Here is a 25,177-nt window from a genome sequence, read left to right as displayed (position 1 = left end):
GAGAAAAGATCTCAAAGCATGAAAAGCTCTTGGCTGGATGGAAACCAGAGAACAGGGCAGAGAAAGGAAACAGGAAAAGGAGAAGAAAGGAGAGGACAGGTGTGATTCCCACTGAGCTTTCTGTACAGACCTCTGAGGAGAAGCAGAGAAAGAAAAGCAGAAAAATAAAAGGAAAGTACAGACGGGAGCAGCAGAATCTCTCCGGTGTGTTCAACCTGAATCCCAAATCAACAGGCCTGTTAAAACACGGGCGATCAGGGAGCAGCTCTGCATTTTTGTCACATTACAAAATATGATAGAAGAGCGACTGATGCTTTGATTTTACTTCTTGCAGCGCTGCCAGCTGTAAAGTGCCCTTATCTTTGCCAACTTTAAAGTGCTCTTGTCTGGGCAATCATATTCGGCTTTGCATAAAATAAACATGATTCAATTGCCAGTAAGATGAATATCACACCTACTCTGTGAAGTTCTCCAGCCTATATTATTGTAATTGTATCGTCTATATTTGCATTTGTGGCATTCAGTGCTGCGCTCCTCAAGGATCACCTGTCAATCAAACTGTACAATCTTTACGTTCAGGTTTTGGTTTCTGTAGCTTATGCTCTTAAGAGTGTCCCAGTTCCAAACCACAGTATACAATAAATGAACACAGTTTTTTGTCTCGGATGTAGATCATTGGTATGAGCCAGCCATTGGGCTCTTATATCTGGTGACACTCTCCTCTCCTTCACTATCTGTATGTTATCATTTCAAAACTCCCCTTAGCTATGGGGAAACAACAACATCCTCCAAGCTAGCAAGTTATACGGTTGAAAACAACCCTAAACTGGTCACTAACAAGCTAGCAGATGTTTCCTTTTCTTTCAAAAGGATTGAGCCATTTAAATTTCAGGGCTTGCTTCACCACATGTGTCACAGGTGTCAGTGGCACCATCGCAAGACAGTTGTGATTGGTTTAAAGAAATACAAACAAGCCAGAGAGCAGCTTGGACGCTCTCCAGGAGATTATACAGTACTCACACTGTAGAACATCTGTCAAACTTCAAATTCAGAATATAAATAAATTAATTGACCAACATTTTTTATCTAGCTGTGAAAAGCTTCTCCATTTCCATTTTGTTCATTGTATTCTGGCTGTAGTGACAATAAACATTGTCACATAATCAAAACCTGCTTAGAATTAGCATGAATTATGGAATTGGGACACACTTATTATTATTGTGTTATAAGTGTTATTCCTTAGGTAACAACACAACAACTGCGTTAGCAGATCTTTCACTACCTGACTATGACCTGAATGAACCCTTTCATAGATGGTGTCCACTGGGTTTTGACATAAACTCCCTTAAAATAATACATATTGGATTGTTGGCATGATTTGTTTAACAGTAAAATCAAAAATTAGTATTAGGTTGGCATGTATGCATGAAGGGGTTCATGTGCTCTCTGTTGATTCTGCGGTTGGCCTGTTGATTCGGGATTCTCTAAAACCTCATGAGGTGCGTCATTCTCAGTGCTGATTGGCGGTCACACCTGTCCGTTCCTTCCCGCTGCGTCTCCATTGGGGCGTATCGAGCAGGAGGTAGAAGGAGGACTGCTTATTGTACTCCTCCCGGTCTAAGATCCTAATGGTTATGCTCTTCCTGTATGGGACACACACGTACACACACGTACACATAGAGGGAGGTGGTGAATGCATGCATGGTAAACAAAAACCATGGTAACGTATGCGCGCACACACACATAAAAAAAAAAACCCAACACACACACACACACATATATATGAGGTGACGTGGTGGATGTGGTGGGATGAGATGATCCACAACCTGCCGCATGTTCTCGGTCAGAGAAAAGACACATCAGGAGGTGAAGAAAGATTCAGAATCTCCTTCATGTGTCGAGAACATGCAGCGTCTGCGGACATGGTGGCGGACTCTCTGGGGTGACGGGGGTCACCAAGGCTCACCACCTTCCTGACCTTTGGTGTCGTTGCTCTCCATCAGGCGAGGCTCTCCGATCTCTATGTAGAAGGTTTTGTTCTTCTCGTACTCCTCGTCGTCGATTACCCTCACCTTGATGATTTTACTGGAGAGGAGGAGGAAGAGGAGGAAAGGAAAAGAGGAAAAAGAGAGAAAAGAAGGCAGAAAAAGTCAGGAAAGGACAGGCTGGAAACTGTAAATTCAAGAGGAAACAGAAAAGAGCAGCATTTTTGGTTTCCCACATGCACCTAACTTATAAAACCTCCAACATCGTCTTGTAGATAAAAAAAACATCTTACTCGATTGCTTCTCTGATAAAATCTTGCACATTTCCACCTCATCTAACCACAAAATCTGATGTCAGGTAATCTTTGGTGTTATCGGAACAGCTCGCATCGGTCTGACAAGATTGATCTGATAAGCCGGCCTTCCCCATCAAGGCTCAATTCAATCTTCCTCTCCAGCCTGATTTGTCTTTATTTCTCTTTTTAAAAATGTCGTCTTGGACGCTACAAACTAAATGGAGCCTGGAAGAGGTCATAGAGTTTATCACTTCTGTTAGTAATTTCAGCATTTGAATAGGCATAAAGAAACCTTCATGATCCCACAGGAGGTTTGCAGTTATAGTATTGTTGAACATTATTCTTTCCACTTTCTGAGACTATTTGACAATATAATGTAGTCCAATTCAGTGGCAATTGTTGAAGCCCAAACAAAAGAGGATTTTCTCTTGGTGCTTGTGGGAAACCAGGACAATTCACTGTCAATTCAGCCAGTCAAAGACCTCAATTTTCATAAAAAGTCTGCAGTAAAAGGCTCTAGTTAAAAGTTATAAAGTCCAGCCATTATGAGCACTTTAGCAAAATGACGTAGGGCTTCTTTTCATACTGTTGGCTGAATTCAAAGTGAACTGACAGTCTTTGAAGTTGAATCAGCATTTAGACAAGTTTGAGACGTCAGAAGAATAAGAAATCACCGGAGATCCAGATGTAATGAAAGGAGAAACAAGAGCAGGAAAATAACAATGAAGAGAGGAGGGAGTATTTTTAACAGAAAGAAAAGTCTGCTGCTGCTGTAACACCTTCGACAAGACACGGCAAAGACACCAATCCAACCAATGTGGGTTTGGATTTATGCGAAGAGAAACTGGTCAGAAATCAGCTCAATGAGAACAATGAACATGCAGATAAGCCAGAATTGAAACAGCAAATGAGCGCCACTATATCTTATCTTCAAACAGCTTCCATACAGACAAACTTCAACCTTTCAATGTCTGTTTTATCTAACAGCGAGAAACCAGCCTGCAAACATTTTTCTGTCGATGAGCGGACCAATGATTTTACTCCTCTGAAGCCGAGTTGTCACCAACACTTAAACCGCCAAGTGAAGCTCCTATTATCGACCAACCAAACGCTCCAGTGGACGGAGAGTGTGTGTCCGACTGTGTGTATTTATCATGGCGCTTGGCTTCAGTCATATTTGGCAGGATAGCTACTGTAATAACTGAGGTCACAGGGCCATGGAGCAGGACGGAGTGTGTGTGTGTGTGTGTGTGTGTGTGTATACAGTATTAGTGAGTGCCTGTGGATGTTATGTGTGAACGTGTGCGTGTTTATCTGTGTTTCCAGTCTGGAACAAAAGCCATATTCTCCAAAAATCCACTGCAGGCAACAACAAAGACATCTGAGAGAATACTCATAATCTTGCCTATAGGGTGGAGAATGGACACACACACACACACACACACACACACACACACACAGGAGCTTATATAAGCCAATGGGCCTACAACCTGTTTTGATTCGTCAGCAGGCTTCATTTTAGCAGCACTGAATTCGAATCCATGCTAGCATGCAAGAGTACGTTATGGTTGTTACCACCGTCCTTTATTTCTGTTTTCTCCGGTCATCTAGCACCAATTTTCGAAAACATCTGCATCTTTCAATTGCATGGACAGCCTAGTTTTATGCGGGAGCTGTCTTTCCAGTGGTTAAATACTTCTTTAAGTACAGTACGGTACATGAATACATCTATATTTGTGATTCCTCCCGCTGACAGCCTTGGCATCAGCAGCAAACCCCTCTGATGACAGGAGACATAAGCAGCCTATTAATCATCTAATTACACACAGGAACGTCACAGGTTAATCTATCAGCTGCACAATGCACAGCAGAGGGGGAACCATTAAAGCACCACCGACACACACAGTCAGGTGTTGTCAGGTGTTGGGGGTTAACTCGTTACAGTGGAGGCATCCGCCCATTTATCACCGTCCAGAAATAGCAGATGGAGATCAGTTTTCTCTTTCTGGCCTTGACGAACAGCCTGTTAACCACAGAGCTGGATAAGTGATGGAGTAAAACCCTCCCCTGCCTCAGGGTGGAGCCCTTGAGCAAGGCACTTAATGTCTCCCCAAAAGATGAATAGAGGGGCTCAGGGAGCAGCAGTGTTGACGTTCCCACCGAGAATATAATTACTGCTGCCACTACTTCAATTAATTCCAGGTCTATTATCAGTGGAGTAGAAGTACATGGGGGATACAGTTTGTGCTTTGTACTGTGACTATGTTTCATTTTTCTAAGAGGTAAAACAAAGTCTGTGTTTCCCTCAGAAGTACCAACTTGTTGATCGGCTCGCTCTCTGAGTGGGTGTCCTTCTCCGAGCAGCTTCATGCACCTCGCTGTTCTGCACCCACACAGCTTATCAAAGCTCTCATCAACAGTCCACAGCAACCTCAACGGTGACTCGCAAATCCAGGCTTGTTCAAAAACACAACGCCGAATTGATGATTCATGTGTTTCTAAGATTTTTTTTTAATGACAAACATGACAGATTTGCACAGCGCTGAGAAAACAGATGTCCTCCAAAAGTAACACAAATCACATTACTCCCATGGGAATATGATTACGGGATGTATTTCAACATTGCAATCAAATCAGCTGCAAAACAAATGTTTTTGTGTTATAATGTCATCAAAGTCTCCATTAAAGATCTTTGCCAGCGATCGTTTCTTTTCTGACTTGAAATCGGAGGAAACTTAAATGACTCTGCGCGGAAAGAGAAATAAAAAATGTGATTTAACTCTCCATAAATGTGTCGACAATGAATCACTTTGCGGAGACAGACTGGTGGCCTTTTTTCCCTCCACAGTTTTTGGGAATTACTCCTCTGTTGAAGCTGGCAAACCTCACAGATGACCAACTCGCTGGAAAAACACACCCGCATGCCGACACTCATGTTCTCACAGAGCTCATCCAGCCGGAGCACCGACGCAGATATTTACATCAAAACTGGAGTTATCGTCTTTTATCAGCGTCACTTTTCTCTCTCGTTTCACACGCAATCAAACAGATGAACGCACACACTTACACACACGTGCACTTCCCTCCACATGACAAACACGCTGCCTGAGCAGTACACTGTCCCGTTGCCACAGCAACGCAATGTTTGGGTAACCAACAGGGGTGGAGAAGATTGTTTCCAGACCGATGATGTGTGTGTGTGTGTGTGTGTGTACTGACAAGTGAGTGTGTTTTAGAGAGAGAGAGGTCAACTACTGTACAAAACGACACTGAGCTGTATTTGTCAGTGTATATACGAGTGTGTGTGTATAATAAAGTGTGTGAGAGAGACTCTGATATTACACAGTGGCTTACATTGTTTGCAGTGAGCAGTGCCTCCTTGTGCGTCTGTATCCCATCAATCACATGTTACTCTACAAAACACATACACGGTGCAGTGAGAGCAGTGTGAACAGATGCTTCTGTGAGTGTGTGTGAGTGAGTGAGTGTGTGTGCGTGTGAATGCCATGCGACCGTTCAGTAAGGATAATGGAGTATGACTTGTGTAGAGAAACACGCAACGGTGGCACGCTGAACATGGAATCTACACTATTGCACACATGCAGGCTTGTACTTAAATACTTGTGAGGCCCTCGCTGATGTAGAGCAGTCATCAGTCTCTTACTGTGACCTTAAACTGAAGCTCACTGCAAACATTAACCCTTAAACCAACCCTCAAACATACAATATGTAACTTCTGACGCTAGGGGACTCTCAAAACAGAACATTTGCAGAGTGTTGTGAGCTGGATGTAGAGAGTCAGACCCTCTGGAGGAATTAACATCCAAATCTCCACCCTCTGGACTTGTGGACTGAGCCTTCGTGGACTTCAGTCATCATGTCAAGTCTGCCAGCGTGGCAAGAGGCATGTTAGCTTACGGCTGATGCTGTTTGCGGTAAATAAACTAAAACAGAATTCCTACATATTATACCTTTAACTCTCAAAAAGCCACTTGAAATGTCCTCACTTTCCAAACATGCTCTCACTCTCATGAGTTTGCAGTCAAAGTGGCCCTCACAAACAAATACCTTAACACACACACACACACACACACACACACACATACACGAGAGGTGGTATCACACTTGCATGGCAGCATTCACAAATGTATCACACTTGTATGCTTTGACACCCACACCTGAACATACTGAAGGAATTTCAGCTGCAGGAATTCAAAAGTGCACACACACACACACACACAACCAGACACAAACAACCAGACACACAACCAGACACACACATTACTTCAGGGACCACAGAGTACATCTGTGTTCCCACAGAGATGTCCTCGGTCTGACTTTGCTAAAAAGCATCAAAAACAAGCGAACCTCTGAGCAGCTGTGACAGATCCCTCCTCCATCACACTCTGTCGCTTCTTCTCCCTCCATTTCATCCGCTGTTGTGTTTCATAAACAAGATTCCTGCAACACTTTTAGCACTTGGCCTCTGTCAGGGTTTATAAAACATTTCACTGAGAGAAAACCTCTGTAGAATTAGCCATGAGAATAGGAGATAATGGAACAAACGGGGAACGGATGATTAAAAAAGAGCTCGACTGAGTCATGCTAAAGTAGCGGATAAACTATAAACATACACGATTGCCAGTCGGTGATCTGAATGTGCCAAGATAAAGTTTCATTGTGTCTGTTCACGACAGTGACATTCACTTTTCCTTTTTGCTGATCAAGTTTGTTCATGTTTGGGTTTCTGATTTTCCACCAGTGTCTCCACACAAAACAAATGATTCTGCAGGTTCTTGGCCCTGGCGCTCCTGCAATTTGGACCTTGAATATTTGCCATGATGCCTTGAAAACAGCGACAGTTGGAGCTCTTTTAAAAAGGAGTGGATCGCATGATTTGGCTCCAAAAGATTATCCAAACGTTCCTGTTTTCCCATGATAACACTTATGATTATAGCCATGCACTATTTATTCCAAAGAGAGGAATGAGGGGAAGGTATGTGGTGATGTTTGGCAGTTTTGCAACGGGAGACTGTTTAAAGCTAAACTCTGTTACAAACAGCCAATTTGCAATCAGTGTTTTCATGTGATATCTTCAATTTCCCATGTAATTAACAATGTTGCAGTGCTGCACAGAGAACAATCTACTCCTCAGTGTCAACAGAACCAAAGAGCTGATTGTTAATTTAAGAAAAGAGGAGGCAGAGATTCACAACCCTGTCTATGAGGTGGGGCAGGTAAACAGTTACAGCTGCTTGGGAATCAATATGACAGAGAACCTGTCACGGTCATCACCCAACGGTTAAATAAAAGTACCAAAAGAGGCTGTGGAGGCTGAAGAGATGGTTCACACAGGCCCAGGACAGGAAAAAACACCAAGAACGTTATTGGTGCCCATCCAAGTCTCGTTTCCATCATGCAAGCTTGTCCAGTTCAGTTCATTTCACATTGGAGACGTGTTTCCATTGCAAAAGAACCGTACCATGTTGTGCTGCCACGGGTTATGTAGTGGTTTAAAGGGTACTTTACCAGAAGCACTTTGGTGGAAATGCAGCTGGAAAGACAGCACCGAACCTGCTGCCATCTGGCTGGAGATACAGAAGTATCTGCTGCCGTACCACCAGACTACAGAGCAGATCCTTTCTTCAAGCCCTCCACCATGAAGAGTTTTGTTTGTGTGACTCTTATGTAGAAAGTTGAGCCAGAAGCACAGAAACACACACATATATATTTTTGGTGTTTATGTTTTCATCACTTCCATATGACTCAGCCGTGTTGCTTCCTCTGCCACCGTGACAGGGGACCTTCAGAGCTACATCCTGTCTTTGAGTTATTTTTTCCATTTGCTTTTTAAACGTGCTCTTTTAAGTTCCACGTACTGTATCTTGTATCTAGCTGGGAAAACAAAGCCGCCAGTGTGTCGTTACCCGAAGGGCCTCTCTGTTTCACGCCACATATTTGACGCTAACAAAGCACTTTCCTCTGCTTGGCACACACAAACACAAATACACAGGAAGTTGTAAAGCACAACGGGCAGCAGCAGCAGTGCCGGTCAGCCCCCCTCTCCTCGGCAACCTGCCTTAGCGACGTATTTGGATCGGAAAATTTGGGGTTTGGGAACCGGCGCTTTATTTTAGTTTTGAGGGAAAAAAATGCTGCTGCTCAGCTGGTTACTGTGTGTGTGTGTGTGTGTGTGTGTGTGTGGATGGATGGATGGAAGGGAGGACAGTGGACAACAAGGTCCAGTTTACATGACAGTGATGGAACAAGTCTGTTGTGTGTGATTATAATCCTAACATTTGAGGTAACTTACTTCAACACGTGCAACACAAGCGCACGCGTGTTCTCACGTGTGTTCACATGTTTGGATGTAATTTCTATAAAACCTGTTGTTTATATGCGAGTTTGCTGGGAAAGGTGTGTGTGTGTGTGTGTGTGTGTGTGTGTGTGTGTGTGTGTGTGTGTGTGTGTGTGTGTGAGTAAAACTCGCTTTTCAGACTGTGTACTGGTTTGTTTGTGTGGAACAGATTGCTGGTGGGTGGACTTTGGTCGCAGACTAAACAAAAGAATTGTGTGTGTGTTTGTGTGTGTGTGTGTGTGTGTGTGTTCATGTCGGTGGATTAAATGAGTGTCAGCATGGGTGCCTGTTTGTTTGTGCACATGTGCTGCTGTGTGTTTGTGTGTCATGTCAGCTGATATTTTAAGAGTCGCTGTTTAATATAGAGAGAAAACAGAGTGTGTGCTTGTTTAAATGTGAATCCGACGGTGAAAACAGAGTGATTTTATTTGCTGGAGTGTGTTTATGCTTATGTGTGGCAGCTTAACACAGAGAGCACTACAGTGACTGTGTGTGTGTGTGTGTGTGTGTGTGTGTGTGTGTGTGTGTGCCTGTGTGTGTGGGTGTGCGTCTGTTTACATGCAGTGGTTTTATAAGACAAAGCTGATAATGATGTTGGCCGCAGTGGGAAACCACAACAATAGGGCCGACAGCGCTCTGCCAGGCCTCCTCTAATAAGCTCCAGTCTGCTCACTAATACACATAATCCTGACTTTATGGAGGCTAATGGAAACACAAAAAAGGTTGCACACACACTCACACACACACCTGCTGCAGGGCTGCTATCAGTCCCACATGGATGACACATTTCACATTGTTTCCCTGAGTGTCTCTTTGTCCCTCTTACTACCATTATGTGCTATTAATGTATCATATATTAATTTAATATACATTTACACGCATTTTCTGTATTATTATCTATACTGTGAACATTTGCACATTACATCCCCTTTATTCTGCACATACTGCAGCTCTTTTTATTGTACAAAATGACCATTTTCTTTATCTTCATTGTAAAATTATTTCTTTTCTATTATGATTCTTGTTTTTTTTTTTTTTTTTTTTTTTTTTACATCTTTTTGTCTGATTTTTATGCACCAACTTAAAACTTACTTGGCATAAACCTGATTCTGACATGGGAGGAAACTGATGACATGTTGTATAACTTGCTTATAAGACTTTGATTTAACATTTAGCATATGTAGTTCAATGTCTTGAACATTTTCGTCCATTTAAACCTACAAAATGTTACCTGGCCTAAACTTTTCCTTTAAAAACATTACTAACCAATTGTCGAAATAACCGAAATACAAATAGATGGATACAAAATATACACCTCGCTGAATCTAATAATCGTGATGTATTATGTAACACATTTTGTTCAAAATATGCAGGTGGGAGACCTGAAATATAAAGTCTGCCCAGTGGAATCAATCCATCGTGTTTACTTTGCTCATTTCAATATGTTGTAACAGCGAGATAAATTAGATAACAAGAGAAAAGTGAATAAAAAATGCTGGCTGTTATACATAATGTATTGAAAAAGCTTTGAGTCTCTGCAAGTTCATAACAGTTTAAAACTGTCGGCTGCCCGAGGGAGAGAAACTAAATCCTAAACTTGTGGTTTTTAAGAATTCGGAGGTATGAATGAGAAATATGGTTGTGTTCAAACTCTCAGATGCCCCGGAGGGAAAAGTAAATCAAGAAGGGCTTCCAGGAGTCAGCTGTTTAAAGTTGGACTGTGAATGCATTTATTCAACAGAAAAAGTTTGGTGTAATTACCTGTTTGCTCGCTCGCGTCGAGAGACTTTTTAACAGCCTTTCTCGATGGAGCCAGGAGGTCGGTGAGGAACTGCAGTGACAGCCATTTTGCTTGTTTTCTCAGCTCATAGCTCCTGTATCAGTCTGATACTGAGCAGGGCCGTAAAAACAATGTTTATGCTAATGGTCATTTTTATTGGACAGCACTATGCAAAACAGTTGGGCGAAGCCATAAACCGCAGTCAGTCTCTATTTTTGTCTAGCCGCTGTGTGTGTGTGTGTGTGTGTGTGTGTGTGTGTGTGTGTGCGTCAGACCCTCCTCAGTGTAATTCAAACTATTTTCTATCATCACAGGGAGTTTCCCTATCTCCCCCCCTCCTTCTCCTCTCTCTCTGCTCTGCCTTCATTCCTATCTGCAGTATATCTTGTTAACCTAATAAGGAGCTTGGAAAATCCTGGGGACTCCCTCACACACACACACACACACACACACACACACACACGCAACGATACACACACACACACACACACACACACACACACACACACACAGGAAACATCTATGAAGAGCTTGTAAATCTGATCGAATATAACACCAACTTCTTAGGAACTGATAGAAGCTGTTTCTAAGTGACATCCTTTTTTGGTAGCTTAACACTTGTGGGTGCGTTGTTCTTTTGTATGAGTGTGTGTGTGTGTGTGTGTGTGTGTGTGTGGGAACAAGGAACAACACCTTCTTGGGATTGTTATCAACATCTTGCCGTTATTTCTAGATCATAACATCATTCAAGTTTTAATTAAAAGGATGTAAACTGGAGCATAAACACGCATCAAAAAATCCAAATGAGCTGCTTCTAACCAAAAGTGTATCACTGTGTGTAGAAAGAAGACGTTTAGCACACCTTACAAAACAGTTTAATATATTGGCGTGAAATGGGTTCGAAGCTTTGCGACTAGCCACCGGCTGACTGCTGTGAACATGCTGTCGCTCATCGGTCACAAGTTTCTCACCCCCCCGTCTGTATTGGGACGCCACTTCCCCCTCAGGCTTTGTGTTTCCCAGGATTCAGCGTCACTTCATTCAATAGAGTTTTTGAGGAGGGTTGAAAAGTTCTCAGAGCTAGCGAGCTCGCTAACGTCAGTTTCCATGTCTGTGACACATGAACTGATTTGTATTTGCCGGCTTGGTCGTTCACAGAATAATAAGGTGACACAGTTCATGGAAAAGATCTGTTTCATAACTGTGAGCAAATGATTCTTGTTTTTGTGGAGTGGTGTATTCTCAGTAACAGGAGGAGGAAGAAAAAGCAGATGAAGATGATCAGCAACTTTCTCCACTTTGGACTCTCTGGCTTTTTGTTCCCTTAGAGGTCAGAACCATCAGGACACCCTGTTATTGGTCACTGTTCACGAAAGTTGACATTCAAAATTTGCACAGATTTACTTCGGAGCAATAAAGACAGGGAAATAAACTACTTTATGTCCATAATTTGGACATGTTGAACGCCTTCAGTCCGCCGTTACACTTCTTTCTCATGGCTGAAAATTGTAAAACCTAACACGGACATTTACAAACTGCAGGGAAAAGGCAAAGATAGAGCGACTAATTACTGTAGTTTTAGTAATTCCGGTCAGGATTAAATGAGAGATAGCTGAGCTCAGCAATCTACAGGACGAACAGTCGCTTACAGATGCACACACACAGAGCCAGGCTTCTAATTGCAATTAAGGGCAAGAGAATAGTTAGTGAAAAAAGAGATGCTGTCTAAATATAGTTCACATATCGTATTCTATACGTTGAACCAACATAATGAGGTTGGAGAGAAAGTCTGTGCGTGTGAGAGAGAGAGAGAAGAGCAGCTAAAGAGGAAGACGGGCTGTGAATGCTAATCAGCCGCCGCCAAACAAGATGCAGCGCTCCATCATTTCCAGGCCCATTTATGAGCTCTTAGCTGAACGATGGGATCTGATGGAGAGTGACGCGCTGTCAAGTGGACTGAAGAGCCGCGAGCCTCGACTGTGGAAGTGAAAACACCTTTTTTAATCGACTGCTCCCTCATAAGAAGATTGTTCCTCCACTGCAAGAAATAAAGACGCAAATGACCGAAAATACCAACGATTTAAACTCAGAGACTGCTGCTTATATGCAAGTATATTTCTTGTAGCTTTATGCCTCTAGCTAGCAAGAAGATCTTTTCTTTTTTTTACATCATAGATCACTTCAACATTTTCTGTATGCTGATGTGTTGTCATGCTCGGGAGCTGGAAAACACTGCAACTGTCAGATGTCAAAGAAAATAACTTGGAGAAAGTAACAGGATATCTTCTCTGACACGTCGAACCGAGCTCGGTGGCAAAAGACGGATAAAAAAACATCCCCAGGTGATTAAAAAAGCTTTTACTGTGTACACACAAGTGTTTTAGTATCTTCCTCAGGGAGTGACATATTTTTTTGATACTCGACTTGCGGATACTTTCCAAAACCAGCAGTGAAATGACTCTCTAGGGGAGGTTCAGTGAGAAAAGACATTTAACTTCAGGTTTTATATTTTGGCACTATTTTTTCAGCCTCCCCTTCATTGAAATAACAGCCCTCCGCCTGTGTGTGTGTGTGTGTGTGTGTGTGTGAGTTCTGATTCCTTATACAATCTCTCCAAACAACGAGACATCGGTGTCAAAAAGTAGGGCAGGCGATTTCATGCAGCCGGCCTTGAAGTTTTTATCCGAACATTAAATGCAGAGGCTGAATCTGTCTGTTTTCTGTACGTTCATGTCGGACTTTCTCTTTATGTCTCCTGCTGCCGGCTTCCTCGTCTGACTCTCTACTTTTATTTCTTGCCCTCAACAGCAGGAAAAAAAACGAAAAAAAAACATGCGATATCATAATGTCACATGCATATAGGTCGTTGAAGTCTTTGGTCAGCTTATAGATCAAACAAGAGCTTATGATTGCACTGTTTACTGTCGATGTAGATACTTATTGACCCTGACTCACTCTTTTATTGTTACACTTCTCAAAGACGGCTTCATCCTTCGCTTTGAAGAATCAGACACAGCTGCACTGACGCTGATCGTCATCTTGAAAGAAAACGCACACACACCAGAAAAACGAGACATTAAGTCGATGATGCTGTCACACTGGATCGAATCATCATAATATCTATCAAATCTTCTCTAAAACGTCCCCAATTTGGTATAAAAAAAAGCCTTTTCTCAACGTGACATATGTTATGCTGTTCCATTGCTACCCGATCCCGCCGATGAGTCACCATGAAGGTTGTCAGAGATGAAAAGGTGAAGCTAATTCCATTGTTGCTGAATAGGCAGAAGGAGATTAGACTATTACACCTCCTTTCACTAACTTCCCCCTCTCTTATTGCTTTTCTTGATTTACTCTCCTGATCTCTGCCTCTCCTCCCTTCAGGAATCCGGACGCACTTAAACAGCAAGAAACCATTTTACTTTTCAATCTTTGGATTTTTTTCCCCCTCTCTATCTCACCACCATGTGTGAGTGTGTTAGTGTGCGTTTGATGTGCTCGTCTGTGTGTGTTTGCGTGTTTCCCACCCTCCCTCTTTTTCCTCTCACCCTTTCTTTGATTACACGCTCAATCAGCCACTTTGTGTGTGTCTGGGAGTCGGTGTCAGGGTGTTCATGTGTGCCAGGAAGGAAAGGCGGGTCAGTGCAGACTGTTTGAGAGGGCAGCGGGGAGAACCGGCGCTAACAACAAACAGATTACTTTGATATGGATCACGACAGGTGTGTAAACTAGATTCTGTTGAGGGGAAAAGAACATGTTTTAACTGCATATATTTACTGACTGCTGAGGAGTCTCAGTTTGGATTCATCTTTGCCGCTTAAGGACGTCCTGCTGCGCTGTTTCTGAATTGCACTCGACCGCTTGTCAATCAAAACTGACCCTGTTTTTTGCTTTTAAAATGCAAACATCACTGTTTATTAGAGACTTATTCCTCTCAGCGTCACATGAACATCTAGGCTAAGCTTGACGTGCAATAGACTGAGTGAAAATAACCCATATTTTATCTTGGGTACCAACAATAACATATAAAAACTGGGTTAAAAACAACCCATTTATATAAAGTTGACGCAGTATTATGGCTGTGCTGTATTGACCCAAATATTTGATTTTAGTGTGATGTATCCGGACAATTCCCATGACATGTTTTCATGATATTTTTGATTAGAAGTCTGCCAAAACATGATACTTTTCTGAACCCTAACAAGTGGATTTTGTGCCTGTACCTAACCAACAGTTTTTTGCAGAAACGTACAATACCAACATAGGTTTTGGTGAGTTAGACCACACTCAGCAATGTGAGACGTTAAACCACCGGAGGTCAGCAAAAACAAGCTTTTAATGGCTCTTTAAGGAACAAGTTATTTACTCAAAACATAATAGGATCATAAGAAAGAAGCTACTTTTGCATGTGTAGATAACGAACACAATCAGCAATCACGCGTCCTTTAAGAAGCCGAACATTAAAATAATTTCTAGAACAGGGTGACCTTTGACCTCAACTTAATAATACAAGATGTAATGTCTGAAATGAATGCACCAAAACAAATAAATAACGCCCCCCCCCCTTTTTTTTTTCTAAAATAACAGACTTGAGAATGACTTCACTTACAAATCCGAGCTGAGTATCCAGCAGAGAAGAACTCGTTAATCAGTCGGCAGCGCAGAGAAACAATGATTTACACGACAATGTGGCTGATTTTCTTTTTGAAACACGACTGTGAACATGTGCGGCCTGATCTAATTTTGGATCAGGAAACAGAATCTACCGTAACTGGTCAATGGTGCTGAGTCTGAGTGCACAAAAGACAGCAGGGGGGAAAAAAAGAAAAAGAAAATGGCAGAGCTGTTCACAGGGCTGGAAACCATACAATAACCCTCACTGTGTTTCTGTCAGCCGCTTGCTCTTTGCCATTTTCCTTTACAAACTTTCAAGGAAAAAAAAACCCTCTTTCTGCTCTTTCTCTTTCCCCCCGTTGACATTTCCTCTCGATCTACAGATTCACTGGCTAACTTCGCCTCCCCTTCCTTTACAAACGCTCCCTCCTCCTCTTCCTTCTTGCCCTCCTCTTCCTCCTCTTGTTGGCAGATTACGTTGAGCAGTGGCACACTATTCCACTTGGCAACGCCGGCCTCCCTTTTCTGCCACTTTACTTTCACACAAACTGCAAACCTCCTTCATTTCCCCTCCAATTTTCAAATGAATTTCACTGGCACGGACTGAAGAAGCCCATTCACCTCCCTCTTCACCATCTCTCTGTGTTTCTGTTTTGAGTTTTCCTTCAGAGAGCTTTATTGGCACCATTCAATGACAGTAACTCTTTCTCTCTTTCTCTCTCACTCTCACTCGTTGCTTTGTCTCTCGCCCTCTATTGTGAATTCAAACGGCCTCTTTGGCACAACGCTTAAAAGTGCTTTAATACCGGCTGACCCGAGTGTGTAAACCCCAATAAACCAGGTTGATTAAAATGTATTGCCATTATGAAAATGTTCTTTCCTTGACCTCCGTCCCTTCTCCTCTCTTTAAACCATCCTTTCATCTATTCTCCTTCATATTTCCTCCTCTCCCTCTCTTAATTTCTCTTTTATTTTGTGTTATTTTCTCCATTAGTCTGTCCTCTCTCTCAGGATCCGCTTTTCATCATTAGCACAAATGTGAATCCATCAGTTGGTTATAGTGCTGCCAGTTCCCTCCTCCACTGTGTACCATAGTGGGAATGAGAAGAGAAAAGGGTCCGCTCGTTCCAAGACGTTCTCGGGGCGGCTCTGACGCTCTGCTGCCGGTTTCTCTGTGGACAAGTGGATACGACGAAAAGACCGACATAGAGAGGCAGCGAGGGGAAGGTGACAACAGGAGGGGAGCAGGAAACACAGACTTCCTCCTCTTTTCTATTATGTTTTTCCAGAGTTACAGGTCGGGTCGCTGCTCCTCAGAATCAAGTAGACCCATGACGACCTCTACTCATAAAGCAGGAATTAATTTCCTAATCAGTTGACTGACAGTTTTATGAGTTTGGGCAGGATCAACACGCTGATATGAGCTTTTTAATAAAAATCATAGTGGCTCAACGGTGCGAGTAATGTCATGTTGTTAATTACTTATCTTGTGGATTTGATGAATCTTGCACTTCCTGCCTCGGGGGAACCTTGACCCTTCTATTTTCTGACATTGAATTGGTAAAAATAGCTAAAAACACTTATAAACAGCCTTGTTTTGCAAAAAATGTATTGCAGCATTGCAGGGCAGCATAAAAAGGTTCTTCTATCTGTGTTTCCAACATACTGTACAGTAAAAGGACATCTATCAATGCCCATACATGGTCAATGTGTTCACACAAGTGACCTGTTGATCTCTCTCCATATAAGGTTGTGTGTACAACGATGAATGTATACACCCGTCAGCATGACAACACGAGGGTACGTGGACAGTCGGGGAAGATAAACAGTCATATCTCCCTGTTTTTCCCTCCTCCTCCTTCATTTTCTGTTTCTTTCGTTTTCAGTCGCATATGGTTATATAATGCAGATTGCGATTTCAATTAGTTTAGACTGCAAGCTAGAATGACACTCCAAGGCCCAACAGTCCCCTTTAAACCAATCAAACCTTATCCAATATCAAATTAGATAAGTTTAAATCTGCTAGATCTGAATTTTCACTTGGGCCCGCATCCAGTTGTACTCCCTCATAGATGCCAGCCATCTTAATACACCTTATGTTTTCATCAAGATTCTTGAATTATTTATCCTGAGAAATTGACGAAAACGTCTCTGCACCAAAAGTTGATGTGGTCCATCCTCCGTCCAAGTTCCATGGAAATATATTCGGTAGTTTTTGTGGAATCTTGCAGACAGTCCAACTACCAACTAACTAACCAAAAAACAACAACCAACTAATCAAACAACCACAAATACACATGCAAATGGACATAACCTCATGATATAACATAACCTCATTGGAAGAAGAGCAAAATGAGTTTTTTCTGGCCTTGATTCCCCTCAAAGGACTAACATTGATTTATCTAAAGGCATTTAAGCTAATAGAACAATGAGGGCTTTTGAAGGCCAGTAACATTTTGTTTTCATGGAAAGTAAAAAATAGCAAAGAGTTTCCAGCCACAAATGATATGCATTTGCTGTTTCATTTAGTGTGTTTGTCTTGTCAGCGTGACAAATCTTCAGAAGATCTGTTTAGACCATCATGAGGCCCATTAATCTGTCCTGGAACAAGGCAAGAGTCCTGATTTGGGGATTCCTAACTCAGTGTGACGTAAGAGCCATCACGAGTTCAAATTAACTGCAGAGTGAGACTGATGTGGTTTCACAGATTGCTAATAAGCTGCTGTAGTCAGACAGAAAGTCATCTGCTGCTAAACAATGAATAATAGGATGGACAAGAACTGCTCTCTAACCCCAACCTTTTGGTTTTAATGTATGTCCATCTTTCTTCTGCTTATCCATCGCTCCATCTCTCTTTCTTGTTCCAGCAGCAGTGGACTAATCTTAGTCTGTACTTGGAACAGATAGTTCTGAGGTCAGGGATTTGTTAAGCGTGTCACAGAAATGTTGTCTGAAAGTTTTCGGACCCTTTGATGCTGTCAGGCGAAGTGAAATGTATCTCTTCCGCTGCGGAAGCATAGCTGACCGGCCATGGCTGTCTCACACACACACACACACACACACACACACACACACCAAGGACAGACACACACTCCAACATTGTGTGAGCCTTCATGTGTGTGTTTGGGATCTAAGGTTTGTAAAGATCTGCTGTTTTGTGGTTTGAACCCTCTCTGCCTCTTTCATTCACAGAGGATAACAAACACACACACACACACACACACACACAGGCAGAGACACACACACACACACACACACACACACACACACACACCGGCATTTTATTATCTGGAAAACAGGAATGAAATCTGACACAAAAGGCATGCCAGGCACTTGGCAGCGGGCATTCATAAATGCACACACACACATTACTTCATTGACCTACACACACTCTTTAAAAAGCACGTCTAACCCTCTGCAGCTCACACACACACACATACACACACACACACCTTTATAAATCATCACGGGTCGTCTCACCACAGCTGACAGAAGAGAAAAGAGGTAAACAAGAGACAATAATAAGAAGATACAGAAAATGATCTGCAAATTTATCCCATTTCCATGACAGAGGCATCGCACTGTAATTTGTCGAGCTACAACGGTCTGATTGATATCTGCTGGAAGTCAAAGCTGCGGTACAAAACATATTTTGAGGTGGAGAAAAAGAAAACACTCAAGTGACAATTAGAGATAAAGCAACAGAACGAGGAGTGACTGTGGGTGAGGTGAACCGAGGTTAGCATGCTAAAACGGTCCCTGAGGGAGCCACCTGACTGGCTTAGGGTCAGGGGGAGGTCAACCAATCACAGGCAGGCGTTTTGACATGTCTAAAAACCACCGGAGTTTGTGTCTCTGTAATCTGCAGGAAATCAACCGCAATATCAAGTGAATCTTTTACATCTTTGTGATATATGATTCAAGACTGTCAAACGCCAGAAACACATTTATTCCCTCTAACTTAATCGCAATCGTTCATTCTGTAAACAAACTTGTTTTAATTCTGAAGACAAGTTTCCCTCCTCGAGTGTTTAGTCGAGAAGAAGAAGCCAATTAAACCTTAAAGCGATACAGCTTTTTGCACGATGAGGAGGTGAAAATGAATTTGAGATTTCATAATAAGTCGTTCCTCGGGGACCTGCGTGACTGAATCAATATGTTGAAATGTGATTAACGCTCTGCCAAAGCTGGCATGCAAAACACCAAAAGCTTTATCTGTCACTTGGAGGAATCAGAGAGTCAGGGAGATGGAGGGAGATGAGAAGAGACATTTAGCAATTTACCAGGTCTGAAGTAATCATCCGCTCTGCTCTCTGGGCCCAACACTTCAATTGAAAAACAGCTGTTGGGAGGGAACGTACGTTTGACAGCAGGTCTGTCAATGTCGAGTAGGATACTCTCTTTGCAAATTTAACGTTTTAGCTCATTTTGGCGAAGTTGTGTCTTTCTGCTCGAGTCTTTCTGAGTTATTGAGCTAAAGGAAGCATACGCAGATCACAGCCCTTTTAGATTCAGACCTCAGATAGGCAGCCGCGCTCGGCCTGCTTGCCATTTAGGATTTCAAAGACTTAGTTATCAGTCTGAGGCAACAGGACCGACCTGTCGCCTTGAAATACTTTGCAGAACAGAATATAAAGTTATAAAGGTTGTTGCTTAACCTCTCTATTCATACTGCACCATCAACTGAAGATAGAGAAAGTGCTAGAAAAAAGCCTTTGAAACTATTTTCTTAATCTGATCGCCGGTGAATGGAGATTTGGTTCGCTTCAATTCAAACCAAACCGGACCTGCTGGCTAGAAAATGGCCCATCTTTCAGTTCTGAATCCTCATTGTGCTGATAATCACAGTGAATGTAATATTGACGGCACATACAGAGAGAATAACAAACACGTCTGTAAGCATGACGCAGATCACAATCACCTCTGGATAAAAAACACACCAGCTCATCTAATTATCTGCTTTTTCCTCGGGCTAAATACGACGAGGGCTGAGAACTGACTGGGCCTATCATTACATTCAGATGGATGGATATTAGAGAGGAGAGCTCCGAGAGTTCGATTTTTCAGATTGCTTCATTATTTCTAGTGCAACATTAACCTGTGAATTTAAGAGAAAAAACAAAACAAAACAAAAAACAGCCTCTCGCTGCAGCTTTACAGAGCAGAGAGCCATCAATCAGCCAGCACATGTGCAGTAATCTAAAGTCAGGCAGAGAGAATTTATGGACCTCCACCTCGCACCACAATGAATACCATCGTCATAGCAACCAGACACAATGAGCCAAAAAAGCTCAGAGAGGAAGCGAAGGAAGAGAGAGCAAACCTCAAAGCTTAAAAAGATATCTGCGACAAAAAAGACGGTATTATTTTTTCCAACGCACAAAGAGACTTAAAGCTGAATAAAACTGAGTCGACCCGACCCAAATGTCTCCAAAGTTCAGCGTCCTTTGGTTTAAACCCTTCACAGGAACACACACAGTTGTGTTTCCATCACTTCGAGGACACCGAGTACAAACCCAACCACTACTACCCTTTATGTACTCGCCTAACCATAACCTTAACCCAAGCTTGCAACCCCACTTGCATTTTATCTCCAAGAGGAAAGTGAGTCCCCACAATAAAGATTTATGTCCCCACATCACAAGTAATACATGTCCACACACACAGACAGTTGACCCCACTCTGCTCCCACCGTTGTTTCCCCTGAGACACGATCTGACCGTTGCACGGCCCGAGGCAACAGATGGCCTCTGCAGCTAGTGTGCCACAGATGGTTCAGAAAACAACATCAAGGCAGTCGGACGTTAATAAAATAAAATAAAATAAAATAGTCTGACGGACATCCCAAAAAATAAACTATGAGACGTCTTGCTGCTGTGTATTATGGATACGAGTCACTGTCCACAATCACCCCGTTGGATATTTAAACCCCTTAAATACCTTTTACAAACGTATGAAATTCACATGTGAGAAATTGTGCCTTTGATTCCATGAAAGAAACCAGAAATACGTTTCGAATTAGGCTAGATGTACATCGATTCTGTGCTTTTGTTCGTCATTTCGGTGCACAAGGAAACGTAATTTGATTGAAGACCATAAATTGATCGATTGAATACATCTTCAGGCTCTCAATGACGGGCATTAACACCTCTCCAGGCTGTGGGTGTGGGTTAAAAGTTCACTGGGTCGGTGATGAGACAATGATTGAATGCTGCCTTTTGACCTGTCTCACCTGCTCATTAGGGACAGGACAAAGGTCAATGTGTGTGTGTGGTGTGTGTGTGTGTGTGTGTGTGTGTGTGTGTGTGGGCAGAATTATAAGCCTCAAGTGTATTTTCATGCATATTTGAGTATGACTCATACAGAGCATGAACTATATGTATGAGCCAGATGTTAAATGTGTGTATGTGTGTGTGTGTGTGTGTGTGCGTGTGTGTCATCACTCTCATACATCACTGTCTCTTCAGAGTGCCTGCTCAGCATATGAACCTCAACAAAGCTAGTCAATAAAAAAAAAAAAAAAAAAAGTGAATTCCAGCTCGGGGCTCGGCTTTATTCTCTTCACTAAATGTCAGTCCTGACAGGCAGTTCATTCCTGCAGCGGCCCAAGCTAATAGATTAGCTTTTGTATTGATCAGGAAAAGTCTTTTCTCATTCAATTGATTAGTCCGGCTGGGCTACCCCGCTCACATCAACCTTCCCAATTACATGAAAAATATTCCATTGCTGGTGGATTCAGTCAATCTTGTTTTATTGTTGAATTTCTAGATATTTTTACTTCCAATAAATAGAGTGAAAGTGTGGAGACGTTGAGCTGCAACTGCGAAGTGTGCAGGAATCCAGGGGCCTTGCTCAGAGGGACATTTCAGCTGTGACTCAGTATGAAGCCTTCGTCTGACCATAGTTGAACCCTTATTCCAAATTTAGACACTAACTACTTTTTTTAGTTTACTTGATGAGTGAAAGCTCAGGAATCTCTAAGTGGATATAGTTTGTATTTGCGCCACACAAAACACGGTTCTGCCACTCGGCTTCCAGCGAGACAACCTGCCTGAGGGCAGATCTTTGGGGTTTACAAGACCTGGCCTGGTCAAATCAGATAAAAAATGCTTAAAAAGTCCAGTGATGTTGCTCCAAAATAAAGTTTAAATGCTGTTTTCTGCAGGTTACACTTCTAGTACGCATAGTTTCACGACACTAACTTTATTCACAGCTCAATCCAGTTTGTTGTGGTGTTACGCTGTCGGCTCATCCCACCAGAGATCTTGAACAATGCAAATTTAATTTCTAATGTTTGAAGAATCTCACCTTTCTTGGTGAGCCGATGCATTAGTGTTATATCTATGGATATAATCCATGAACCTCTCCACTGTGCAACAGTGCAACAATACCCCTGGCTGTGATAAAGCAGGCGATGGTTTATGTGGGATGAGGCGGAATATGTTTCATATAACCGCCATCTCTGGCTGTTACTCACACTGCTGTGTCATTGGAAACCAATAATGCACACTGGCACGTTAGAGCCACTTGATGGTCGGTATAATGTTCAGATTAAAGTGCCAAAATGAAGGAAGGCCAAACACAGATTCTTTAAAATGGGGAAAGACTTTTCAGTTACTACAATCATTGCTTATCTTTGTCCAATAGCTGACTGTAGTCATCGTCCTACAATAATATCTGATATTCTGTTATCGGCCTCCTTGGTCACTGATAACCAGTGTGGGTCGAGCACCTTTAAAGGATAAGTCATGGATTTTATATCTTTTTAAGGTCTGGTTGAAATGTACAGTTCTCACACCTCGTCAGGTTATATAATAAGCTGACAGTAAGTGTCAGCTGTATCTGTCCTACCCTTCTAACCTGGTGTCATCTACCTTCACAGGAGTTTCCTTCAGGTTTCTCGGTACTGAAGTTCTGACCTCAGGGGACAATTGCAGAACACACAAGAGGAAACTTGTCCGAACAACCACACACACACACACAAACTTTGCATGCCTCACACTTAGAAGAAGCAAACATCATCATTATGCGACAGTGACAGATGCACGTTGTGACAAACAGCTCGCTTCCTCCCTGATCCCAGCGGACACCTGTCAATCACTCGGCACCACCTACCTGGAGAAGAGGTCACACATTCCCACACAAATGCAACACACACTGCTCGTTACCGGGGCCGACTGTCTCACACCATAACTGGAGCTGTGTCAAGTCAATTCTAATGCAGAACACGCTACTTACATGTGAGCTGACACTTGCAGATCAGCACATCTCCTATACGTCCACTCTCAGGGTTTGAAGAGTTGAGGAAGGTCGAGGAAGCTGGTTACCACCAAACATCAAGATACTCAAAACTGAACACTCGACCAGTTCTTGTCACTCCAAGATTTAAAGTCTGAGCAGCTGAATCAAAGAAATGATTGTGGATTTGAGGCTGTTTTCACCAATTTGAAATGTGTGTTAAGTATAACAGGCGTGATATTTCCGTTCCATAATGTGAGCACACTTCAGCTCAGTTTTCTGATATTTACTTTTGGATCAGTTTGCGTTGACATGAGATTCTGAGTCAAACACTAATATCTATAACGCTGCTCGGAGCAGCATGAGTGAAGAGATCACGGCTCTGTGATTATGTGTAGGATGTACAGTATGTACACTGTAATTATGTAATATGCGTGAGTTAGTGTTTGTGTTTTTTGTGCAAGACAGAGACCGAGGCACAGATATAAAGATTCAGATACTTTGACCTCGCCTGGAAGGTAAACAACTCGTGACTTGGCAACCTCTTCTTCAACTAAGATACATGCACACACCTCCTACTGCCGTTCTTGTTTATTGCCTGTTTTGCCGAGAAACACGCATGCTGGGAGATGACAGAACTTACATCACGTCCACTCTCAGGCGGATGAACTTGAAAACACAGCTAAGAGAGAAGACAGACAAACAGCCACATCTCTTCCTCTAAAGACGAGGACATTGTCTTTAATGTCTGGAGAGAGACAGTCTGGCTCCTCTGGAGGGTTTCACTGAGTTCAAACTTGAGCTGTTGATACTTCTCTTGCTTTTTTGTTTCCTTTTTTTTTCCTTTCAGATAACAATGTAGAGAAGACGGTAAATCCAGTACCTCCTCACTGACGCCGTGACTCAAATCACCTTTTATGCCCACAGTGGGACAGCAGAGATATCTATTGTTTGGCTGTAATAGCAAATAAAGACGACACAACTCATAATAAAGCTACACAATATCGGGAAATACTGACTTGCAAAAAATGCAGAAAATTTCACCAGATGACTTTAAAGTGAAAAATTTATAAAATAATATAATACATTTTGTTTATGAAAAATGTACTAAAACAAAACAAATATGCATATATTGATATATTTCAAGCTGTGCTCGGCTTCCACTGACCTCTTTCAATGATTAGAAACAGCAGCACAAGAAAATATCGACATACATAAAGTTTTTTTGCCTTTATCGAGTTTTTACTGCTGGACTAGAGGCGCTGGGAGCTGCACAACTGCAGCTGCAAACATCGTGTCTGTTTGTGTGTGGAAGCAACCATTTGTTTATATGTATACAATATAATGTAGGTCTCACAATCACCGAGTGACAAACATGTACTGTATGGTACGGAGCCACATCTGTGTGAAACTTCTAACCGTCAAACCGATGCATGTGTGCGCTGCGTACTGCGTATCTGTGTGTGGTATTCACGTGTGTGTACGTGAGTGAGTGAGTGTGTGTGTGTGTGTGTGTGCTCACGCAGCCAACTGAGAAATTGTTTCCTCTTTGGTCTGTTTCATTAGCGACTCCATAATTATCACCCCATCTGCTCCTGGAGTTCAACTCTTCTCTCCTGCTTTCCTTCCCATGTCACTCGTTAAATAAAAAAAGATTCCTTAACACAGCCGGGAGGATTTCTCAGTGACATGCAAATTAACACTAAACCGCTGCCAGACAGTCACAGTCTCCATGTTGATACGAATGTTGTAAAAAAAACACCACACATCGTCTGTTTAATGCTCTTAAGTTGTCTGCCTGAGGTCTCATTAGAGTGAATCTATCCTCTTTAGTCTGAGGGTGACTTGCTGACTTATGGGTAGCAGGTAAATTAGTGCGCTTATTATCAAACTGGCAGCGAACAAA

At 42.4% G+C, this 25,177-nt stretch overlaps 1 protein-coding gene across 2 annotated transcripts in view; it reads right to left on the bottom strand.

Moving 5' to 3' along the window:
• The window catches only part of slc8a1b (solute carrier family 8 member 1b), a 152,271-nt gene that overhangs the window by 45,460 nt on the left and 81,634 nt on the right, over positions 1 to 25,177 (bottom strand). The window contains exon 5 of one of the 2 annotated variants that reach the window (XM_030441215.1): positions 1,534 to 1,643. In XM_030441215.1, the coding sequence (XP_030297075.1) occupies positions 1,534 to 1,643 (110 nt within the window). Of the gene's footprint in view, positions 1 to 1,533; positions 1,644 to 1,978; positions 2,086 to 25,177 lie in introns of both variants that reach the window. The other variant, XM_030441216.1, reaches the window with a different exon arrangement.

The sequence above is a fragment of the Sparus aurata genome, chromosome 15 (genome assembly GCF_900880675.1).
Source record: "Sparus aurata chromosome 15, fSpaAur1.1, whole genome shotgun sequence".
Lineage (NCBI taxonomy): Eukaryota > Metazoa > Chordata > Actinopteri > Spariformes > Sparidae > Sparus > Sparus aurata.
This window is presented reverse-complemented; position numbering and strand designations above follow the sequence as displayed.